We start from the raw sequence: 20,138 nt of genomic DNA, 5'->3' as shown, positions 1-20,138 counted from the left end.
CTCCACACCAAACTCGCTCATTGATGTCTTTATGAACCTTGCTTTGTGCACTGGTGTACAGTCATGTTGGAACAGGAAGCGGTCATCCCCAAACTGTTCCCACAAAGTTGGGAGCATGAAATTGTCCAAAATGTCTTGGTATGCTGAAGCATTAAGAGTTCCTTTCACTGGAACTAAGGGGCCAAGCCCAAACCCTGAAAAACAACACCTGAAATCAATGATTTGGAATGGTGTCCCAAACGGCAATATAGTGTATGTGTAGGTTACCAGGCACTGTTTGTATAGGATATAGCTGACTGACTCAACAATTTATTTAGTGTAAATCTAGAGCCTGAATTTGCTCAGCTGGTGTGCACAACAGAGTTGTCTCAGTGTTTCACCAAAGGACTGCCATCTGAGGTGCCTGTTTTCACATACTTATTCCTAAACACATTTCATCACAGTGTTGACAAAATATTCTGGGTTTCTTTTTTGTATGGAAAGAATGTGAGAAGTGTATGGGTAGATTTGTTAAAGAGACTTGATGAGGAGAAAGTTTGTTAAACAAAGCGAGATTCAGGGTGTGTCCCAAACAGCTCCCTAGATCGTTGCTACTCATTGGCACACTTTTCACTCACTGGTGACATTATAATTTCTTCATCAGTCACTATCAAAACCCTAACATATAAAATATTTAAGTCATATAAATGTGTTAGCTTACTCGCACACGTTTCTGTCCCAGTACATCAAGCAGGATTGTAAGCTAGACATTCTACTTCATTAAAGTCGTAAAGACTAAAACAAGCTGCATACAGAATGTCAAATAAATTAAAAGTTGCTAAGGTAAGTAATCCTTTGAGAGCTACCAGAATGTTAACAAGCTAATTGTATCTGTAGGCAAAATTGGTTGTGAGTTCCTCTTCCTTTTTTTTTAATACAAACTGTCGCCTCATTTCCAGTATTGGAGCTTAGTGAGCATTGATGCACACTGGGAGTGAATGTTCCAGTGCACACGAATAACTTTGCGAATGAGACAGTCCTTAAAATGGCTGACTCCCTGATCAGTTCCTTGACTGCTTAACTATAGAGCTGATTGACACGTACTCTCGGTTTCTCAATATCAGGCAGTGTGCTAAAGGTTTGCGACAAACATATAAAGAATTTCAGCAACATCGTAATTATGAGCTCATGGTGGATGTTACCTCATGTCAGTGGTCATTACAGACTAATAGCACATCCTCATGCTGTGCCCATGCTGATCATGCATCATTAAGTTGGTAAGGCATGTCTGATTCATTCACCTGACTCAAGGAGAAGCAGAACATTCACAGTGAAATAATTCAGAAGTATGAAGCCTTCTGTTTGTTTTTGTTGCAAAAGAGTTCTCTAAGGGGAATAAAAGCACTTGAAGCAAGCCTCTGGCAGCTTGTTTGGCAGCCTCTTTGAGTATAATCTAGTCAATATTATTAATACCAGCAGGCTGGGATCTATTCCAACAGTCAATAAGTGGTAGTATAGTCTCTCAAACTGTCCTAAAACAGCGCTGCTTGTTAGGGGGGGATTTTTGCAAGGCCAAGTACAGAAGCTGATTGTTATTCACGAGCTTGTCTGCACTGATGCACATTCATGTTTGCAAGCTGTCCATTGAGACATTTGACCCCAGGCTTGCAGTCAGAGACAGTACACCAATCAGGAGAGAAGAAAAGCTCATCTCAGATTGAAAGTGGAAGTGAAGTTGATGATTGAGCAAGTTGATGTATAGATTTGTCTGAGTACCAGACTGTAAACACAGGTACTTATTAGAGTATTTGTATCAAAGATTATTTAAATTCTGGTACATTATTAATGGTGGATGACATTTATTCTCTTAGTAGTAAGACATTGTAATTTGAATCCAACCAAACAAAAGCAAAAGAAAACGTGCAAATAGACTAATCGTGAAAAACAGGCTTAGTCTGTATTTATGCTTGTCTGTTGTTCAGAGTGTTGTTCAGAATAAAAGCAGCATGATTGTGTCAGCATGTGGCTTGAAAATATAGACAAGCTAAACAAATAAACAATAATAAATGTGTGTAAAGTTTTGTGCCATGATGAGATACCAGGACAGCTTTAATGAGTCCGGTCTCTGAAATTGAACAGGAGGAATAAACATCATCCAACCAAATGTATTGCTAGAGTTGTTGATTTACTGATGTTGTTGGAGTGCTCTGTCTAAAAATTTGCTCCAAAATCTTGCTCTATTGATGTTTAGTTGGGTTGATATCTGGTGAATGTGAAAACCATAGCATGTTATCATAGCATCATTTTTATGCTTCTTGAAACATTCAATGAGTCTTCATTCAGTGCTCTGTAGATGTGGACATTATCCTAGAGGAAACCACATCCAGCATGATAGAAATGTTTCATTTATTAAAGGCTAAATGTGCAGTGACTCCTGGGGACCAAACCAGTAGAGCCACCAGTTTTAACTTTGTAACTTGTGTGTTATTTTTCCAGTTAAAGCAGAGAAAAATATTTCTTATGAGCAGTGAATGTAACACGTGTCTGTAGCCCCAAAGATCAGAACAGATTTGCATGAGTGCTTGAATAAAGTGTGAAACCTGTGTAAGAGTCGATGTATTTTGGTTGCAGGGTGGAACTGGATCCCCATGTGAGAGACTGTGTGCAAAGTTACACTCAACCTTGGCTAGTGGTCAGCAGAAGGTGAGAATTAAATTATGTTTAATTGCATTAATGTTAGTGCATAAACGATAAGTTCTTGTCACCCAAGTCTTATGATGCAATAAAGCTAATCAATGTTTGGACTCTGTTTAAAAAACATGGCACGGTATTTACTCTGTGTGGCTTTTGTACAGATGCCAAGGGGATGGATGGAGTGTGTACTCGGAGAGGACAGGCTTTCACAAACTACTTCAGAAGCAAACATTCGAATCTGATGTGCAACCAGAAAAACAGGAGCAACCGGTAAATGCAATGATTTGTGCTGTTGTTTTGTCTCTGATACTAATCTGATAATGTTACCTTAAAAGGATCAGATATGATCATGCCTGTGTATTTAATACGTATAAACCAAAGGAGGATTGAAGGGAGTTCTCACAGAGGCAGGGAATGAAAGAGACATGTAAAAAAAAAAGAGAAAAGTTCAGAGAGTTGAAGGAAGAGAGAGACAGAACACGGGAACTTTCCCACAACTCTTTGGCTCTGTACCGCCTTTTAATTTGAGGCCAGGGCTACAATGAAGCGTGAATGTTCATTCAGTTAGAGCCAGTTCCTTTTGGTCCAGCCCTGGCTTGCCAGGTCTTAATTAGCTAAATCAAAGATGCTTGTTTCAAAGCATTTATTTTTCATGGAGCCAGACTAACAAGATGCTCTCTAAGGTTATTTAACAGGCTGACCTCAACCCCACTGAAGACCTTTGTGATGCAATGAACATTGACTGCACCTCAGTCTTCCTCACCCAACATCAGTGCCTGACTTCACAGATGATCTTGTTGCTGAATGAGCAAAAATTACCAGTGCAATATTCGTGAACTTAGTGGAAGGCCTTCCCAGAATATTGGAGGCTGTTAGAACAGCAAAGACTGGACCAACTCCATGATAATGCTCATGGTTTGGCATGATTGTTAGGGGTACACATACATTTGGCAATACATTATAACTCTCCTGCTAGCTTCCTGGTGGTCCAGCGGCAGGATCCCACACTCTCATTGCCATGGCCTGAGTTTGATTCCCAGACAGGGAGCTAACCCAGCCACTGAAGAATTAACTCTCAGTACCAGTCCCAAGCCCAGATAAAATGGGAGTGTTGTGTCAGGAAGGGCATCTGGTGTGAAACTTGTGCCAAATCAAAACATGTGGACGAAACGATCCGCTATGGTGACCCGAACAGGGAACAGCTGAAAGAACAACAACGTTATACCTCTCCTGCTAGAAGAAACAAGCATTCATCATCCAGACCCTATCCCAGGAAGATTGGCATTCCATTAATAGGCACCATACACACATTTATTCACACCTAGGGGCAGGTTAGCAATGCCACTCCTGCGGTTAAACATATAATGCCTTTTTACAAATGGTTAACCCTGGGTCATTGTAAACCCTGGGTAAACAGTATTCCAAGTTTGTTTCATGTTTCAGATTCTCATACTTTACCCTGAATTAACAATCCTGGCTATTTATAATCTGATGTTTAAGACACTACTAAACGTAGCCCTGGGCTAACGATCTTATTTGTATATTTACAGTGTCAACAACTATTATTGGATAAATTCAGCCCGTGACCAGTTTAAATAATGGCTTGTCTCGTGCTTTTGCATCACTGAGGGGGAAAAAGGAACTGGTCTGCCATTTTGCATGCTTGTAGGCATTGTTATCTTTCACAGTTTTGTAATATTTTTGTCCTTTGTAAGTTTGCATCAAAATTACAAGTTTGATGCAGTCCTCTTCCCAGGGTAAAAAGTGAGGTATAGAACGATGATAAACCAGACTTTAAGCACAGTGGTTGTTCATTTCTCCTCGTCTGTATTATTACATTAATTATTAGTTTTGATATATTATGTTACTATTTTCAGTCCAGGGAATAAAGACATGGCACTGGGCAGCACACTGGAGCTTTTCCTAGCTGATCAATTTATGATTTATTCATTCATGTGTAATGTTTTAAAGTTGAAGCGTTGAAGTTAAGTTGCTGATTCCTTTTTGTTTTCCTACTCCATATTTTTGTTTCATTTTGTTACACTTTTGTAATGAGTGTAACTTTTGTGATGATGTAACTGGTTTGCTGTTTGTCTGATCCTCAGACGAAGTCTCCGTCTTTGGCAGTGTTATGTGATGACGACAGCGCACGCAGTACTATCAACTCCTCGGATTTTGACCTCCGGGCACTTCAGCCGGACCCTCGTCTCAACAGCCTCCTGCAGTTCAGTAACTCTGAGGACCTTGACCGCTTTAACCTAGAAGCCAGACAGAATAACCGCCATCCAGAACTTTTCGCACTCTATCCACCTACTGATGAGGTGAGATGGGAGATTACATTTTTGAGCTAAGAGTGTTGACCTGCTTGAACCACAGACATGTATGTGCCATAATCTCATCCTCTATATCAAAGCAAATGTCAGTGTTTTTTACACTCAGGCATTCTCATGTGTTTTGTAGCCAGGGACCCCTTTAAGTGTAAATCAATTTCATGGATCCCCTCAGCACATATTTACAGGTTGATGAACCTAATCCAATTCCTCACATATTAGGGTTTGTTTTTGTTTTTACTCTAAATTTCCCATTGACACAATATATTAGGACCAAGTTGAGACTGACTCGTTTTGGATTAAACCCTTTTCAATTCAAGTGAGCAGTCTAATAATCTAAACTAAGAACTAAATAAGTAAAATATCAGCTTTAATAATGATGGGTTGTGATTTCCAGCACTGTAATAAACAAACAAACATACACAATAAAACATTTCCTGGCTTTGCTTCATAGACACCACTTTGAGAAGCATGGGTCCAGCACACTGGATCACAGTCACTACTTTATTTCATGAAACTGATGCAGTAAACTGTCCAAAGTATTTGAACATTATGTTTCCCTCTACAGGAAGATGCAGTGGAAATTCGTCCTATTCCTGACAGTCCAAAGGAACACGCAGGCTTTAGGATCCTAGTGCGATGCCAGACCATCAAGTAATCCCTCTCTTTACTGTAGTTGGAGGTTCTGTCTCCAAGTACTCAACTATTATGTTCAAATAACAGGATCTTCAACCTTAAGTAAAGGACACAGAGCTTTACCACTTTTTTTTTTTTTTTTTAGATCAAGCCTCTATGGCACACCTATTGTTTGACATCCAGTTTGTTGGATGCATCTGTAATAAAACAGTTTTGCTGATTTGAGTACTCTCTTCAGATTTCGAAAGCCATCTGTTACTGTGCTTGCATTTCACAGTGTCTTGTTTTAGTGAGATTATATTTTTGAGGTATGAGGCTGCGCAGCTGTCAGAGGGATCATGATTTATTTATAAGCCTGTGCTTTTGTGCTTTTGTCCTCACAGGTTTGAAATTGAGATCGAGCCCATATTTGCCACCATGGCCCTGTATGACCTGAAAGAGAAGAGGAAGGTCAGTATTTGCTTGGCGCCACGGGCGTAGCGGGTCTTTCTCCTTCTAAAGGCTATTGATCAGGACTGCCATTAGATATGCACCTACCATTGCCAAGAATAGTGGCTGTGTATTAGGGTTCCATGTTCTCAATCCCGTTTGCCTCAATGCCCTACATGACAGAGCTAATTACGTTTATTCTTTATTAGCAATATACCTAATAAGTCCTTTCATACTGAGTTAGCTGCAAATTGTGCGAGTTTGAACTCATTAGCTATTAAACAGCCTTGTTTTGTTTTTTTTGTTGAACACATTGTAAGCTGTCTGTGTTTATTTGTTCCAGTCTGCTCCATTTTCTCTCAAAATGATTACTCCTGCTGTTTTTTTTTATTACACTTGCTGTGAATAGTTTTGCCTTTTGCAATAACTCGGGAGCAATGTGTGCTTCCTGTCTGCAATTTCACTCTGCATTTCTTTCTGCATAAAAATAAATAGACAGCAGATGTCATATTAGATATCCGTTTCCCAAAGTACTGCTTTAATCATATACATACAGTCATATTAGCTCAGTTTTGACAGGAATTATAATTAAGTGCTAAATCTATACATTATATATCCGGATGTTTGATCCTGCACTAAAAGAGCAGCACAAGGTTAAGAGAATTCAGGATGGGAGGAAGCATTTCTGGCAGATTTGATAGTCAGTCCAATTAAATTTTATTTATATAGTATTTGGTACAGTGGACATTTGTCATAAAACAGCTTTAAGAAATTACATATATGGATCCCTAATGAGGAAGCCAGTGGTGACATTGGCAAGGAAAAACTCTTTGAGATGACATGAGGAAGAAACCTTGAGAGGAACCAGACTCAGAAGGAACCTATCCTTTTCTTGGTGACACCGGATAGTGCGATTATGAGTCATTACTCATCCACAGCTGTATACGGTCAAGCCAAGCAGTGCTGAGTCTGTAGAAAGGATCTTCAGTATGGTCGTTTTAACTTTAAATGTGTAGTGTCCATACAGTTTAGAATAAATGAGACTCGAACGGAAATTGTTTTTAGTAAGTGAAATCATTCGGGTAATCCTTAAAACAGAATCAAGGAACAGGAACTAAGGTCAAAACCAGGAAGGATGATTAATGATAGAACTCAGAACCTGGGAAACTTTTTTGTGGCTTTGACGCAGCCGAGTTTCAATATACAAACCAATCAGAACTACATACAGAACAGGTCAGCGTAATCAGGAGCAAAGACAGGCAAAGACATGACTGGAACATAAACCAAACCAAACACAAGCATGTTGTTCATTGCCATGGAAATGGTGATGCAATCTCAGCAGGGAAACCGTGACAATCACTAAATGGTATTATATATTTACCAACAAGTACTGAAGAAAGGCTTGTGCACATGAGATTCAGTTCCATTTTTATTTGTATAGTTCTTTTAACAGTAGACTTTTTCACAATGTGGCTTTATGGAAAAATACTTAAATTCAGGATATATATTTTGAATTGATATATTTATAAATTTATTCAAAATGAGCAAGCTAGACTGTGACTGTGGTAAGGAAACACTCACTGAGATGATATGAGGAAGAACCCTTTAGAGGAACCAGACTCATTAGGGAACCCATCCTCATCTGGATGACACCAGATAGTGTGATTTATGAATAAGATCCCTTTAATATCTGTTGACTGGTTTATATTATCAGAAAAGTGCAATTATGTAAACAGCAAGACATACTACAACAAAAATGTATTTTCAATATTGTTTTGTTGCGTAAGTTATAATCAGTGGATAATTTTCACAGTGGAGTTTGATGGTTAATGTGATTTATTTTCTGTTAGATTTCAGAGAACTTCCACTTTGATCTAAACACAGATCAAATGAAAGCCTTACTGCGTTCCCATACCCCTCATATTGACGCCTCCACACTGGCAAGGTCTGCCATTTTCTCCATCACCTACCCTTCTCCAGACATCTACCTGGTCATTAAGGTAATGCAGCTGCATCTCCACTTACCCACACCTCCAAATGGTGCCTTTTTTTCTTCTGTACAGAGATTTTGATCATGAAGATTAAAGCTGTACGCGTGTCCAGCTGTAGTGATCATGATACAGGAAAATGTTGATATTAACAATTATGATGATGATGATGATGATGATGATGATGACGACAATAATGCTTCTCTATATAATAGCTGGAGAAAGTCCTGCAGCAGGGAGAGATTGGAGAGTGTGCAGAACCTTACATAGGAATGAGCGACAATGCCAAGGTGATGACTCCAGCAAACAGATTCATAAACATAAGGATCCAGATACATAATGTGATAGAAGATGCACTTGTAAATGTAAAGCATTTTATATCTTATCCCTTACCTTATTTTCCTTTAGAACAAAGACAAGATGGAGAAACTTCGAAATCAGGCAGAGAACTTCTGTCAAAGGTTGGGTCAGTACAGGATGCCCTTCGCCTTTGGTACAGCCAACATCATGAATGTGATCAGCACAGCCACACTGGATCGAGACACAACAGACTCGGAGAGCATTAATGGTAATAGCATCAAGGCCATGGCAGGTTAAATGAGTGCAACTCATGTCAAAAGGTAGAAACAGGTCATGTCTAATTTATGGAAGTGAATATCTTTTGATATTATAATTCTGTCCTAAAAACAGATAATGCCCAAAATTCAGCTTTAGTGATTAATCTCATATGGATACTAAAGTGCCATCTGCTACTAAATTCATAAAACCTGTTCTGTGCTAATCTCACTACTTTCATTTCCACACACTGCTGTTTGTCTACATAAGTACAGCTTCGGAAGAGCAATGATTTATAATCCCACTATCCGGTTTCACTCAGAACCGGTTCATTTCAAGGCTTCTTCCTCATGCTGTTGTAGGAAACCACTGCTGCCTCTGTCCTGCTCATTAATGAGTCTAAATCTGGATCTCTATAAAGCTGCTTTACAATAATGTCTGCTTACCTGAATTGAAATCTGACTAGTAAAACGTTATATACTGGTTTGATGACTCATTTTATTTGCTTGTGCCAGGCAAGAACAATGTGGATAAGAAGGCTTACCTGCCCAGGCGCAATTCAGAGAGGTTCACCACCCTGGAAGACCAGTCCAACCTGTCCAGCTTCAAACCTGCTGTCATAACCATTCAGACCCTTTTCAAACAGGTCAGCTCTTTGCTTACTGAGATTTTGCCTCTCTGGCTGGTGAGACACTGAGTGGTCACTGTTTTGTAGTTCTACAGCATTTATATGTCCAGGATATTAAGCTTTCATGCTAAATATGTGTTTGGAAAAATATTTTGAAGTCTGATCATCCTGTTTGTGTTGACCCTAAACCAGCTCAGGGCCGCATGTTTCACATTTTAAAGATAAAGTTCAGTAACCTTCCTACACATTTTAAAATGATGTGTTCCAGAATTCCTTTGTTTTTAAGAGCATTAATATACAGTGTTTTATCTGTATTCAGACTTGATTTAAGAGCACACTGTGAGGAGGCCAAAATTGCTGACATTGGTATGCAGACCTCATATGTAAATAGAGATTTGAAAATTATTTAGAAGTTACACATGCGGGGTGGAGTTTGTCCAAAACAGAGCTTTGTCTCAGTTACGCCTTGAGCTTAAGCCTGTTTTTCATGTGTAATATTGGCTTGAGCAAGGAGCAGTATTAAGTCGAGCACCACTGTCTAACAGTTTGATGTGTAACCAATGCATGTCATGCTGAATTTTGGACTCTAAACACACACACATGCACGCGCACACACACACACACATGCACATGCACGCGCACACACACACGCACGCACACACACGCACACGCACGCACACACACACGCACACGCACGCACACACACACATGCGCACACACACACACATGCACACACACACACACACACACACAAATTGACTTCCAAATTGACAGCCAATATTGCGTACACAAACATGAAATTATTAAGTCTTTTTTAATGAGCACCAGAGACATAGACATTGCTTATTACATCAAGAACCAAGTTTTGACCTAAAAGCTTAAAAATTAACTTAATGTTAGCAGATAAATGCTTTGTCAGATAATCCTTTAAACTGTCCATGTTTTCTGTTGAATTAACAAAATCATTTTTGCTGGCACACGCGATAATTCCATGACCTCAATTTAGAATCTTGTAGCTTCATTAATTTTGCACACGAGTAACTGCCGGGGCACGATATAAAACACAAAATGCTCCAAAGAAATGTGCTAGGACTGTTCATACAGTGTTATATTGGTAGCATACTACATAATTATGTCAATATTTCCATTTACTTATTTATTTATCATTGTATTATTAATTCTTTTTATTGAGCTTTGTAACTAGTCACTTTCTTTTGTTACTGCATTATATTTGACAGCAAAGGAAATAATGCTGTTCCCTTTTTCCACCTTGCATTTCTTATCCTTGATCGTTTTCAGGCTTAAAGGCAGGTGGTTGTGTTTAAAAAGCTTGTATGAGATGCTTCTACAAAAGAAAACTGTAGCAATCTCTGTGGCATGCATTACATGCTGGTGTTTTGCTAAATCTGAGCGCCACACCCAGAAAGTTGACTTGTGTGTAATCGGAATCGGACTGAATATGAATAACTTTCCTGCGTAAATATTGACATAACTTTTGGATTAAGTTGCCATCTTACGCCACTGACTCTGAATTCTGCCCTTTGTGTACTAATGAATGATTCAGAAGAGCTCTTTGTGTCTGTTTGTAGGAAGGGGAGCGTCTCAGCGATGAAGACTTATTTAAGTTCCTGGCTGACATCAAGAGGACGTCCACTATTCAGCGACGGATCAAGATTATACCAGGTGATGTCTGTTTCCCGACGCTTCCATGATGCCGTTCCCAATGCACTCGAACCGTGTCTTCCCTGCAACATTGTTTGGAAGCAGAACTGAGAGAAATCATTTGAGAATAGTTTTTATGTATTTGAGTGTTTTGTGTTTGATCTGGCAGGCTTTCTAAAGCTAGAGGTGACCCCAGTGCCAGAAACGGTGATGCCTTGTCTGTCTCCTGAGCTCATCCCCATTAAACCTGTATCCGAGAAAATGCTGCGACCTGTCAAAGAATTGCTCGAGTTCCCGTCCAACGATGTCTACGTCCCTCACTGCATATACAGGTCAATCTATACCTCCGACTATGACTTTTGGAGTCTGTACTGTACATCTCTGACATCTATTACAGATAACACTTATGGGACTGGTATATTGAAACCAGTCGTTGTCATGTGTATGTTTAGCTTTGGCTTTCACCCTACTATTATAAATAAATTTGTCCGTGTGCATAGTCTCTGGATTGCCATCAAATGGCTGGATGAATAATTCATGTTCCCATGACAAAAACTTTAGCAGCGATTCTCAAACTTTTTATAGCCAGGAACAACTTTAACTCTAGAATAAATTTCATGGACAGCTCCAACTGTATAAATATTATGCTCATTATTCAAATGTGTACAACGATATTCTGGCTATTTATTAGAGCTTTTTATTCCTGAACTTTCCACTGACATAAAAGGAGCAAGTTATTCATTAAGTTGTACATTATTTATGAGACTTGTTTTTCAGTAAGTGAGGTTTGGCTCAAACCAAGTTCATTTAAGTGATGAGTAAAACAGGCTAATATGTTTAAAAACAATAATAATGGTAGGGGTTTGGTGTCTAATTAAAAAGTAAAAATTATAGACCCCTGGCTAAGCTTTGCAAACCATTGGAGGTCTCACTGCTGTCTGGCAAATGATACCAAATTGTTCAAATCCTAATGTGCAGACTGTGTAATAGTTTCTTCCCCCAAGCTATCAGACTCCACAATAGCAAAGGCAACTGGACTGACACACACAACACACACACACTTTCAACTGAAAACCATTCCACCCCCTTTGCAATTTTGCACAGTTCTTTCCTAAATTGCTGCTAAAACAGCATGAACAAAATTCTTTATTGATCATCTTCATTTTGTTCTTCTTATATATTATATTTGCATTTACAGCATTTATTTTTATATTCTAATATCTTTTTACCTAATTCTACATAAGAACAGTGTACTGCTTTTGACATTGCCCTATTTGTGCCTGTTGTCCTGCTTTAGTAATTATTGTCCAGCTTTGCACAATTTGCACACATTATGTATGTAGTCCTGTGTAGTTTTGTGTTGTTTTATGTAGCATCATGGTCCTGTAGGAACATTTTCATTTCACTGTGTACTGTACCAGTGTATAGGATTAAAATAATAAGGCCACTTGATTAATTTTGTCAAGGTCGTGGTAAAAGACTCACTAATCTAGAGAAGAGCTTACAAGCCTTTATTAAATATTGGGTCTTTACTGCCATCTAGTGTTAAATTGCACAACTGCTGCATTGACTAAATGACTTCAGAACAGCAAAGAATCCTTTCACTTGATCCACCAAACCACCATTAAGGATTTAAGATGAGAGAATGGCTTAAGCTTATTCATGTACTAATGTTTGTTTTGTCCCCATTTGCAGAAACCTGCTGTTTGTGTATCCTCAGAGGCTCAACTTTGGCAACCGAGCATTGGCATCTGCCAGAAACATTACCATAAAGATCCAATTCATGAATGGAGAGGAGCCACTGAATGTGAGTACACAAAAACATACACACACACAGACTCTTGTAGAGACAATTTTATATTTATGTCAATCTTGTAGATTTTCTGCATTAAATCTTATATAAATATATATATATAGTTGTGCAGAGCTGTGCATTCTCCAACTGTTATGGATTAAAAATGTAAACAGGAAATGTATTTTACAATTTGCAAATAAAACCTATTCCAAAAATATATACAATCATATGCATATATATCTAACAAGAAGACTGCAGCTCAGAATATAAGGAAAAATTAAAAGGAAGGTAGTGAGGAAAGAACAAAAAAAAAAAGAGCTATCAGGGAATATTTGTCTGTTTTATTGATGGAAAATGCAAACTATTGAAGTATTATTGTCTGCACATAGTAGCTGTGATGATGATAAAGCAAAGTATACTAAAAGATTTGCCGTAAAGTACATTTCTTTGTCCTTATTTGACCTGCAAAAGGATTTTGCCTCTATCTGTATGTCGACCTGCATGTTAACTAACTATTTACCAACACTTTTTAAAAAAAAAAACTATCCCTGTATCCATTTCTCTGTCAAGGTTATATTTGGGAAATCAAGTGGTCCAGAGTTCCTTAAAGAGATCTACACCCCGGTCACATACCATAACAAGTGAGGCTTCCCATGCAGTATTGCTTTTTTTATATATTTTTTTTTTTTATAGCTATCGTGTTATACAGTCTCTAATATAATGTCCTACAAAGTGTGCAAAGTTATGAGACTCATGTGGGCATGCAGATCTCCAGATTTTTATGAAGAGGTGAAGATCCGGCTACCGGCTCGTCTGACCGAGAGACACCACCTGCTCTTCTCCTTCTTCCACATCAGCTGCCAGCAGAAGCAGAACCAGAGCGGCAGCATTGAGTCTCTCATCGGATACTCTGTGCGTCTTTCAGCTGTTTTTTTAGCACTTATGTTTTTATTTTTTACTTTAGAATATCTGCTCCAATTACTGATAAATCATTAATATATTAGTTTAGGATAGAATGATGAAGTCATTTGGCTTGCATTGTTGTTATTAATACTGTTGAGAGATGAAATCATGTTTAAAAGATATGATATATTTCAGAATTGTATTAGTTTCCCATAAATCATCGAAGGAAAATGTACCTTTGTAGAAGACTGAAGTGTTTATTTGTTTAACTAACCAATAACTTGAACATCACAGCTGAGAACTGCTGCTAAGTGAGGCCTGTGTTGTGTTTCTCCTGCAGTGGTTACCCATTCTCAATAATGAGAGGCTGCAGATGGGAGCTTTCTGTTTGCCCATCGTTCTTGAACGTCTTCCTGTGAACTACTTGCTACATTCACCTGAGGTACAGTAAGCCCGATCACTGCTGCCATGATTTTTATATTAAATAACCTGTTTCAGTGTTTCATACAGCTCAAGAGAAATAAATAGTTTCTGTTTTTTCATGATTCTGTCACTATGTGTAACGTTAATTTTAAAAACAGTCAAACCCCCCCCCTCAAAGATTTGTTTTTTGTGACTATATCATACTTTAAAAAAACAAGCATAAATATATTTCTCTTAAATGAAAGTCTTGCCTTTGCTGTTTTCCTAAAAAGGTCATATTAGTTAAGGAGCTAGTTTAATAACTGTGGTGATGAAACACTTCCAAAAAGTCTGACCTCGTCACCTAGTGTACGAATGTCAGGATTGGATGAAGTTGTTGGGTAGATATGTGCTATTAGTTAAAAGGACATAAGCCTAATCAGTTCAGCTTGTTATCAGATAACTATGGTCAATAAGTAACATAATGCACCTGAGCTGAAATAGGAATTAAATCTTTAAATGCCGATTTCTCCTTTTTCTCCTTTGGAGTAACCAGACTTTTAAGTTATATTCATTATATTTCTAGTTGAGGTAGATTTCATTTCAGGAGAACCTGTAGTTCAGAACTATATCTAGTAGAAAATGTCTAAATATTCACCCTTTAGAGTTCTTCCAAGCTGCTTTAGGGATTCAGTGTAAATAAATATGACCTGTAATTCTTTCTTTGCAGAAATTGCCAGTCCAGATTCCACCAGTCAAGTGGATTGATGGTCATAAAGGAATTTTCAGCCTGGAAATTCAGGCTGTGTCTTCAGTTCATACACAGGTGTGTACAGATCTTAATTGTAACTCTTTGTAATTGTAATTCTTAGATTTTAAGGAATCAATTTTTGCTCAATTATTGTTCATTTTTTGTTTTAAAAATGTTTCTTAACAGCTGACACGCCCTATACTCATTATTAGTCAAATTGGCAACATGGAAGGTTTGTTAATATTTATGTGGCAAAGTTATATATAGCATGATTAATATTGCCAGGGTGCATTTCACACCTTCAAGGTTGCCAGGTTGTTCCTGAATACAGCTCTCAGGAAAGAGGAAGGATTTGTTGCCTTGTCTGGCAACATTATATTAGTTTATTTTTATATATATATATATAACAGTGTATGACAGTTTTGTAAAACATTTCTTATTCAGACATTTGAATCCAGCTTCATTTGGCATTTATTTAAAAAAAAAAAAAGCATCTCTTTTAACCTCCCACTCAATGCCTGTTATTATATTCACTGCCAGGAGAGTTACCTGGAGCGCTTCTTCACTCTGTGCCATGCTCTGGAGGGGAAGGCTACATTCCCTATTCGTGTAGGGGACGACAAAGTGCCAGAAAACAAGCTGGAGCATGAGCTAAAGCTCAGCATCATCTCCCTGTCCTCCTCCAAGCTGGAGCCACTTGTACTCTTCCTCCACCTGGTCCTGGACAAGCTGTTCCGCCTCATCATGCAGCCCATGGTCATCGCTGGCCAGACCGGTGAGCAATACAGTGCTACATGTTTATATCCTTATTATCATAGTGTTAGAATAGCTTGAGTGCTTTCCCGGGCATCTTAAATAGCCTGTGAATAAATACTTATTATATATCAATTGACTGTGTCTCATCATTCAATAAACTTGTGTTTATTAATGAGCAATATAATTTTTCATCCCTGTTTGTCATCCTGTCTATTTAATTTCGTCTGTGTATTTTGTGTGTTTTTGTAGCCAATCTGGCACAGATAGCGTTTGAGTCAGTGGTGTCCGTAGTGAACATCCTTCATAACAGCCAGGAACTGGCCAAGGACCACCAAGGCAGGAACAGTCTCCTAGCAACCTACCTCTACTATGTGTTCCGGTTGCCAGACACTCCACTGGAGGTCGTTAACACAGGTGGGACAATCATCATCATCAGCTATGATTAGTAGTGATGCAATATGCTAGTATAAATGAGTAATTCTTTTTTTTTTTTATTCTTTTTTTTTTTGGAATATATTGTCTATCAGATTGCAAATTGAGGACATAGTTTTAAGCTCTAGAGAACTTTGTTACATTTGTAATGAACATGAAAATAATCATGGGGTAGACCTTCTGTTAATTCACAAATGATGATGTAGAGGGAAGGACTATTTAAAAAGTATTATCACTATGGGCCAATCATCTTGCATGCCTATTAAACTAAAGTATGCAAACATTCAACTGCTCAAGAAGGCAGCATGATGGATTAAGACTCATGGTGTAAACTTTGGAACAGGATGATTGTTTTTATTTAGTACTGCCCTTCAGAAGCTAGATAAGATATTAACCAGAAAATAAATTAATAACTATATATATATATATATATATATATATATAGTTTTTTTTTTTTTTATTCATAATTTATAATAATTTATATTTTCCAGCAGTCAGGAGCTGACCTGGGTTTTTATTATATTTCTAGCATTTTCAGGACTGAGGTTTGTTTGGTTTGTTTTGCTGCAGGTACACTGGTACAGGAGAGCCGGTACAGCACTATGGGCCGAGCCACAGCCACAAGCGTAGGCAACATGCTGCTCAATTCTCGTATCCGCTCCAGCAGCAACCCTGATATTCCTAATCCACAGAGCTCAGAGGACGCTGAAGTTAACAGCATACTGGTCGAAAAGGTATAAACCTCACAGTGGAGCCTTGTGCTTTGTAAATATTCTTGTTGTATATAGAATTCAGTTATCTTTAGTAGATGTGTTTATCTAGCTAATTATACAATATCTATTTTTTTTTTTTCCGGAAGAAAGTATCTATGGTTTCTATATATGTCTATAGTTCACTTATTTAAGCATTTTATTGACATCTATTATATTACATCTACATTGCATACAAATTTAAACTGGTGATTTATTCCAGGGTTTTAATCACCCGGGCAGCAGGATGTCCACGTTCATTGATGTTACCAACCGCTATCAAAATTCCCTCAGCACACGGCCCTCAAACAGAAAGGTACCTATCTAATCTCAGTACGTACTTTAAGAGTTCATACGGCCACACAGATATCGGCGTGTAACAGGCATCTGTGTACGGATCTCTTTCAGCAATTTCACGAAGAGCTGGCTCTTCAAATGGTGGTGAGCACCGGCGTGTGCAGAGAGAACGTCTATAAATACGCCTGGTTTTTCTTCGAGCTGCTGGTAAGAGCGTGAGGCTGGGGTTTATAGATTGATGTGTTTTTGAATACCTGGAGTTCCCTTTAAACTGCTTTATTACAGTTTAATCAATATTATTACCTAAAACTAAACAAAATGATACAGAATAGAAATAAAATAAGGGAAATTTATTTACCTTTATGTAAAAATTTATTGACTGCTTGTTGTCAGATCCTAATGTGACTCTAATGCGTGTTTTATAAAGCTAGATATAATTGAAGATAAATTTAAATATACTGTAAATATGCTGTGTGCTTCAGGCACATAGAGTGATGAGGATTTTTCTGATTAGTTCAAAGATGTTCCAATAAAATAAAGGCATTTGTAACGTTTTTTGATGCATTATATAATTTTCTAAAATGTAAATAAATATACCTTTTTTTTTCAAATGATGGACATTTAAATAAAAAAATATAAAAATTATAATGTTAAAGAATTTTTGCCTGAAAACTGAAATAATAATTTTATGCAACATTGAAAGTTTCCCTTAGACTTTTGAAAGAATTTTTCAGCTTAATTTCCCTTGGATCCAGAATAATTATCTGTAATAAACTGTGTGTGGAATCTAGGTGAAAAGCATTGCCCAGCATGTCTCTCAAATGGACAAGCAGGGAGTGTCTCGCAAAAATCGCTTTTCTGACCGCTTCAAGGACGACATCACCACCATCGTCAACGTGGTGACTGCTGAAATCGGAACTATACTGGTGAAACAGCAGAAGGTCAGGGTTTTAAGCTGTATCCTTCACTTTGTACTTACCTGATGACATTTCACTTTCACCTCGTCTACAGTCTTTGATTTCCTGATATTTTAAAGACTTATCCAGACCAAGCCATCACAGTAAAAGTTAAAATGCCAGTGAACATGAGAACACTTAACAGTATGAATTTACGCATCGACTTCGCAGGAACAGGAGCAGGCCGAGAAGGTGAACATTAGCCTGGCGTTTTTCATTTATGACCTGATGTCTCTCATGGACAGAGGCTTTGTCTTTAACCTGGTTAGGAACTACTGCAACCAGGTGAGTGCCTCTTATTCAGATCAACTGCAGTAAGCATTGCACATGTTGTTGTGTATCTCTGTCCTTCACTGTGTACTTTTATTTTGTAGATGTCAGCAAAGAGTGTGTCCATGTCCACTTTGATCACCATGAGGCTGGAGTTTTTGCGAGTGCTCTGCAGTCATGAGCACTACCTGAACCTGAGCCTGTACTTCAGTAGCCCTGCATCTGCTCCCACATCCCCTTCTCCATCTGTCACTTCGCAGGTCAGTAAACCCCAAGGAGACACACACACACTCGGACGGTTCATTTAATGAACATTTTTGAGAGCTGACATATTTATTTAAACAAGCAGTTATTATGCAGGGGTGTAAAACCATTTGATTCTTTTAATTGAAATACCATTACCTGTATCTTTTGCCTATCCAGGATGGTGAAGAACGAAACAAAAAAAAAATCCCCCTAAAAAAATCCTTACAATGCCGCACACCTCTTCACTTATCTCTTACGAGAATACAGAGTTTCAGTTTTTTGGAAATAAATCATATCAAAAACATGTCCACAAGCTGGAGTAAAACCCACCCAAACATTTGCCGTCTAGAGGATTAACATTGCCCCGAGTCAGCTAAAGCTTCAAAATGAACCAAAGATGCAAAAGATATTTATTTTTAAAAATAGAGATGGAGAAGTGGGACGTTTTTGGTGACTTTTAATCCATGCTGGTTTCCACACCCAGGATCTTATGCTTGTTAGTTGGACAGTGTTAACAAGTGCACCTTTTCCAGCCCTCATTAGCACCATTCTTTACGAGTCTTAGCATTACGAGGCATCGAAATTATATACCTAATTTGTTGTTTGCTACCCACCCTTACGCCAAATCTATTCAGATGTGCGTTGTCTGGCCCCTCAGGAGCATTCCAAGAATAACAAATAATAGAAATATTAAAGCCCTTAATGGATTAGTTTGTAATATTTAGGGCCTCTGCTGCGATTGCAATTCCCATCACTGCAATTCCCAATTCCCATCACTGTTAAATATTCCTTGTGAGTTGCTTTTAAAAAGAAGAAGAGGACTAAAGGATTTCTGGTTCTCACTGCAGAGGGGCTACAAGAATATCACTTGAAAGCTGAAATGAAGAACAAGTTTTTCTGTAGTTTTTTTTTTTCAGGTTTACAACATGGACCGTGCAGTGGCATTAAAATGTGTGTGTGTGTTTGTGCCTGTTGCAGACCTCGAGTTCATGTAGTTTCCCGGACAATAAGATTGCAGCCATGTTTGATCTGACTCAGGAGTTCAAACAGCTGCACTACCTGACTGGGCTGCTGCTGACGGAACTCAGCGCGGCTCTCGATATGGAATCAGAAGGGTCAGTCCAACACGCAGTACACCGGGAGCAAATAGTGTTAGCATTGTTCGTTTTAAGAATAATATCAAATACTGTTTTTTTTTTTCTCTTTATATTGTTTGGGATGCCAAGTTTGATGTTCCTTAAACAATACAAAGTGGGTCATTTAAGATTTAAGACATTTATTTAAAATTAATCCCAGAAGTTGAAGAGTACTGCCTTTTCTATGTTGTACACATCTCATAAACCCCAGATAATATGCTTTACTCTTTGGTCTAGCCACAGAGTTATAATTGTGAATACTTTGTGTGTGTGTGTGCGTATTTATGTACGTAGAAGCAAAGTGCAGCGCAAGGCCATAAATGCTGTTTGCAGCCTATTATGTGCACACGATTTGGACCCTCGGTGCACAAGGCTAGATGTCAGGAGTAAGATTGCTGCTCTCTACCTCCCCCTGGTGGGCATCATCATCGACTCCCTCAACTACCTCGACTTCACAGGTGCTCTTGAGGTTTTACTTACAAGAACTTTAGATCAGAACATACTCACATCACCTATGCATATACTCGTTTGTGTGTGTGAATAT

At 38.3% G+C, this 20,138-nt stretch overlaps 1 protein-coding gene across 2 annotated transcripts in view; it reads left to right on the top strand.

The window, feature by feature from the left end:
- The window catches only part of dock8 (dedicator of cytokinesis 8), a 58,214-nt gene that overhangs the window by 17,485 nt on the left and 20,591 nt on the right, over positions 1-20,138 (top strand). For both annotated transcript variants that reach the window (XM_058389118.1, XM_058389119.1), the window contains 26 exons: positions 2,611-2,682; positions 2,835-2,943; positions 4,779-4,994; positions 5,572-5,657; positions 6,023-6,089; positions 7,919-8,068; positions 8,272-8,346; positions 8,465-8,624; positions 9,127-9,257; positions 10,829-10,922; positions 11,071-11,233; positions 12,597-12,708; positions 13,267-13,337; positions 13,464-13,608; positions 13,940-14,041; positions 14,732-14,827; positions 15,293-15,527; positions 15,758-15,922; positions 16,511-16,674; positions 16,913-17,005; positions 17,098-17,193; positions 17,778-17,927; positions 18,114-18,227; positions 18,317-18,472; positions 19,437-19,573; positions 19,889-20,052. In XM_058389118.1, coding sequence (XP_058245101.1) covers positions 2,611-2,682; positions 2,835-2,943; positions 4,779-4,994; positions 5,572-5,657; positions 6,023-6,089; positions 7,919-8,068; positions 8,272-8,346; positions 8,465-8,624; positions 9,127-9,257; positions 10,829-10,922; positions 11,071-11,233; positions 12,597-12,708; positions 13,267-13,337; positions 13,464-13,608; positions 13,940-14,041; positions 14,732-14,827; positions 15,293-15,527; positions 15,758-15,922; positions 16,511-16,674; positions 16,913-17,005; positions 17,098-17,193; positions 17,778-17,927; positions 18,114-18,227; positions 18,317-18,472; positions 19,437-19,573; positions 19,889-20,052 — 3,323 coding nt within the window. The remainder of the gene's footprint in view (positions 1-2,610; positions 2,683-2,834; positions 2,944-4,778; positions 4,995-5,571; positions 5,658-6,022; positions 6,090-7,918; positions 8,069-8,271; positions 8,347-8,464; positions 8,625-9,126; positions 9,258-10,828; positions 10,923-11,070; positions 11,234-12,596; positions 12,709-13,266; positions 13,338-13,463; positions 13,609-13,939; positions 14,042-14,731; positions 14,828-15,292; positions 15,528-15,757; positions 15,923-16,510; positions 16,675-16,912; positions 17,006-17,097; positions 17,194-17,777; positions 17,928-18,113; positions 18,228-18,316; positions 18,473-19,436; positions 19,574-19,888; positions 20,053-20,138) is intronic.

Source organism: Hemibagrus wyckioides, linkage group LG05 (assembly GCF_019097595.1).
Source record: "Hemibagrus wyckioides isolate EC202008001 linkage group LG05, SWU_Hwy_1.0, whole genome shotgun sequence".
Classification (NCBI taxonomy): Eukaryota; Metazoa; Chordata; class Actinopteri; order Siluriformes; family Bagridae; genus Hemibagrus; species Hemibagrus wyckioides.
Note: the sequence above shows the minus strand (reverse complement) of the source record. Positions and strands in the feature narration are given on the sequence as shown.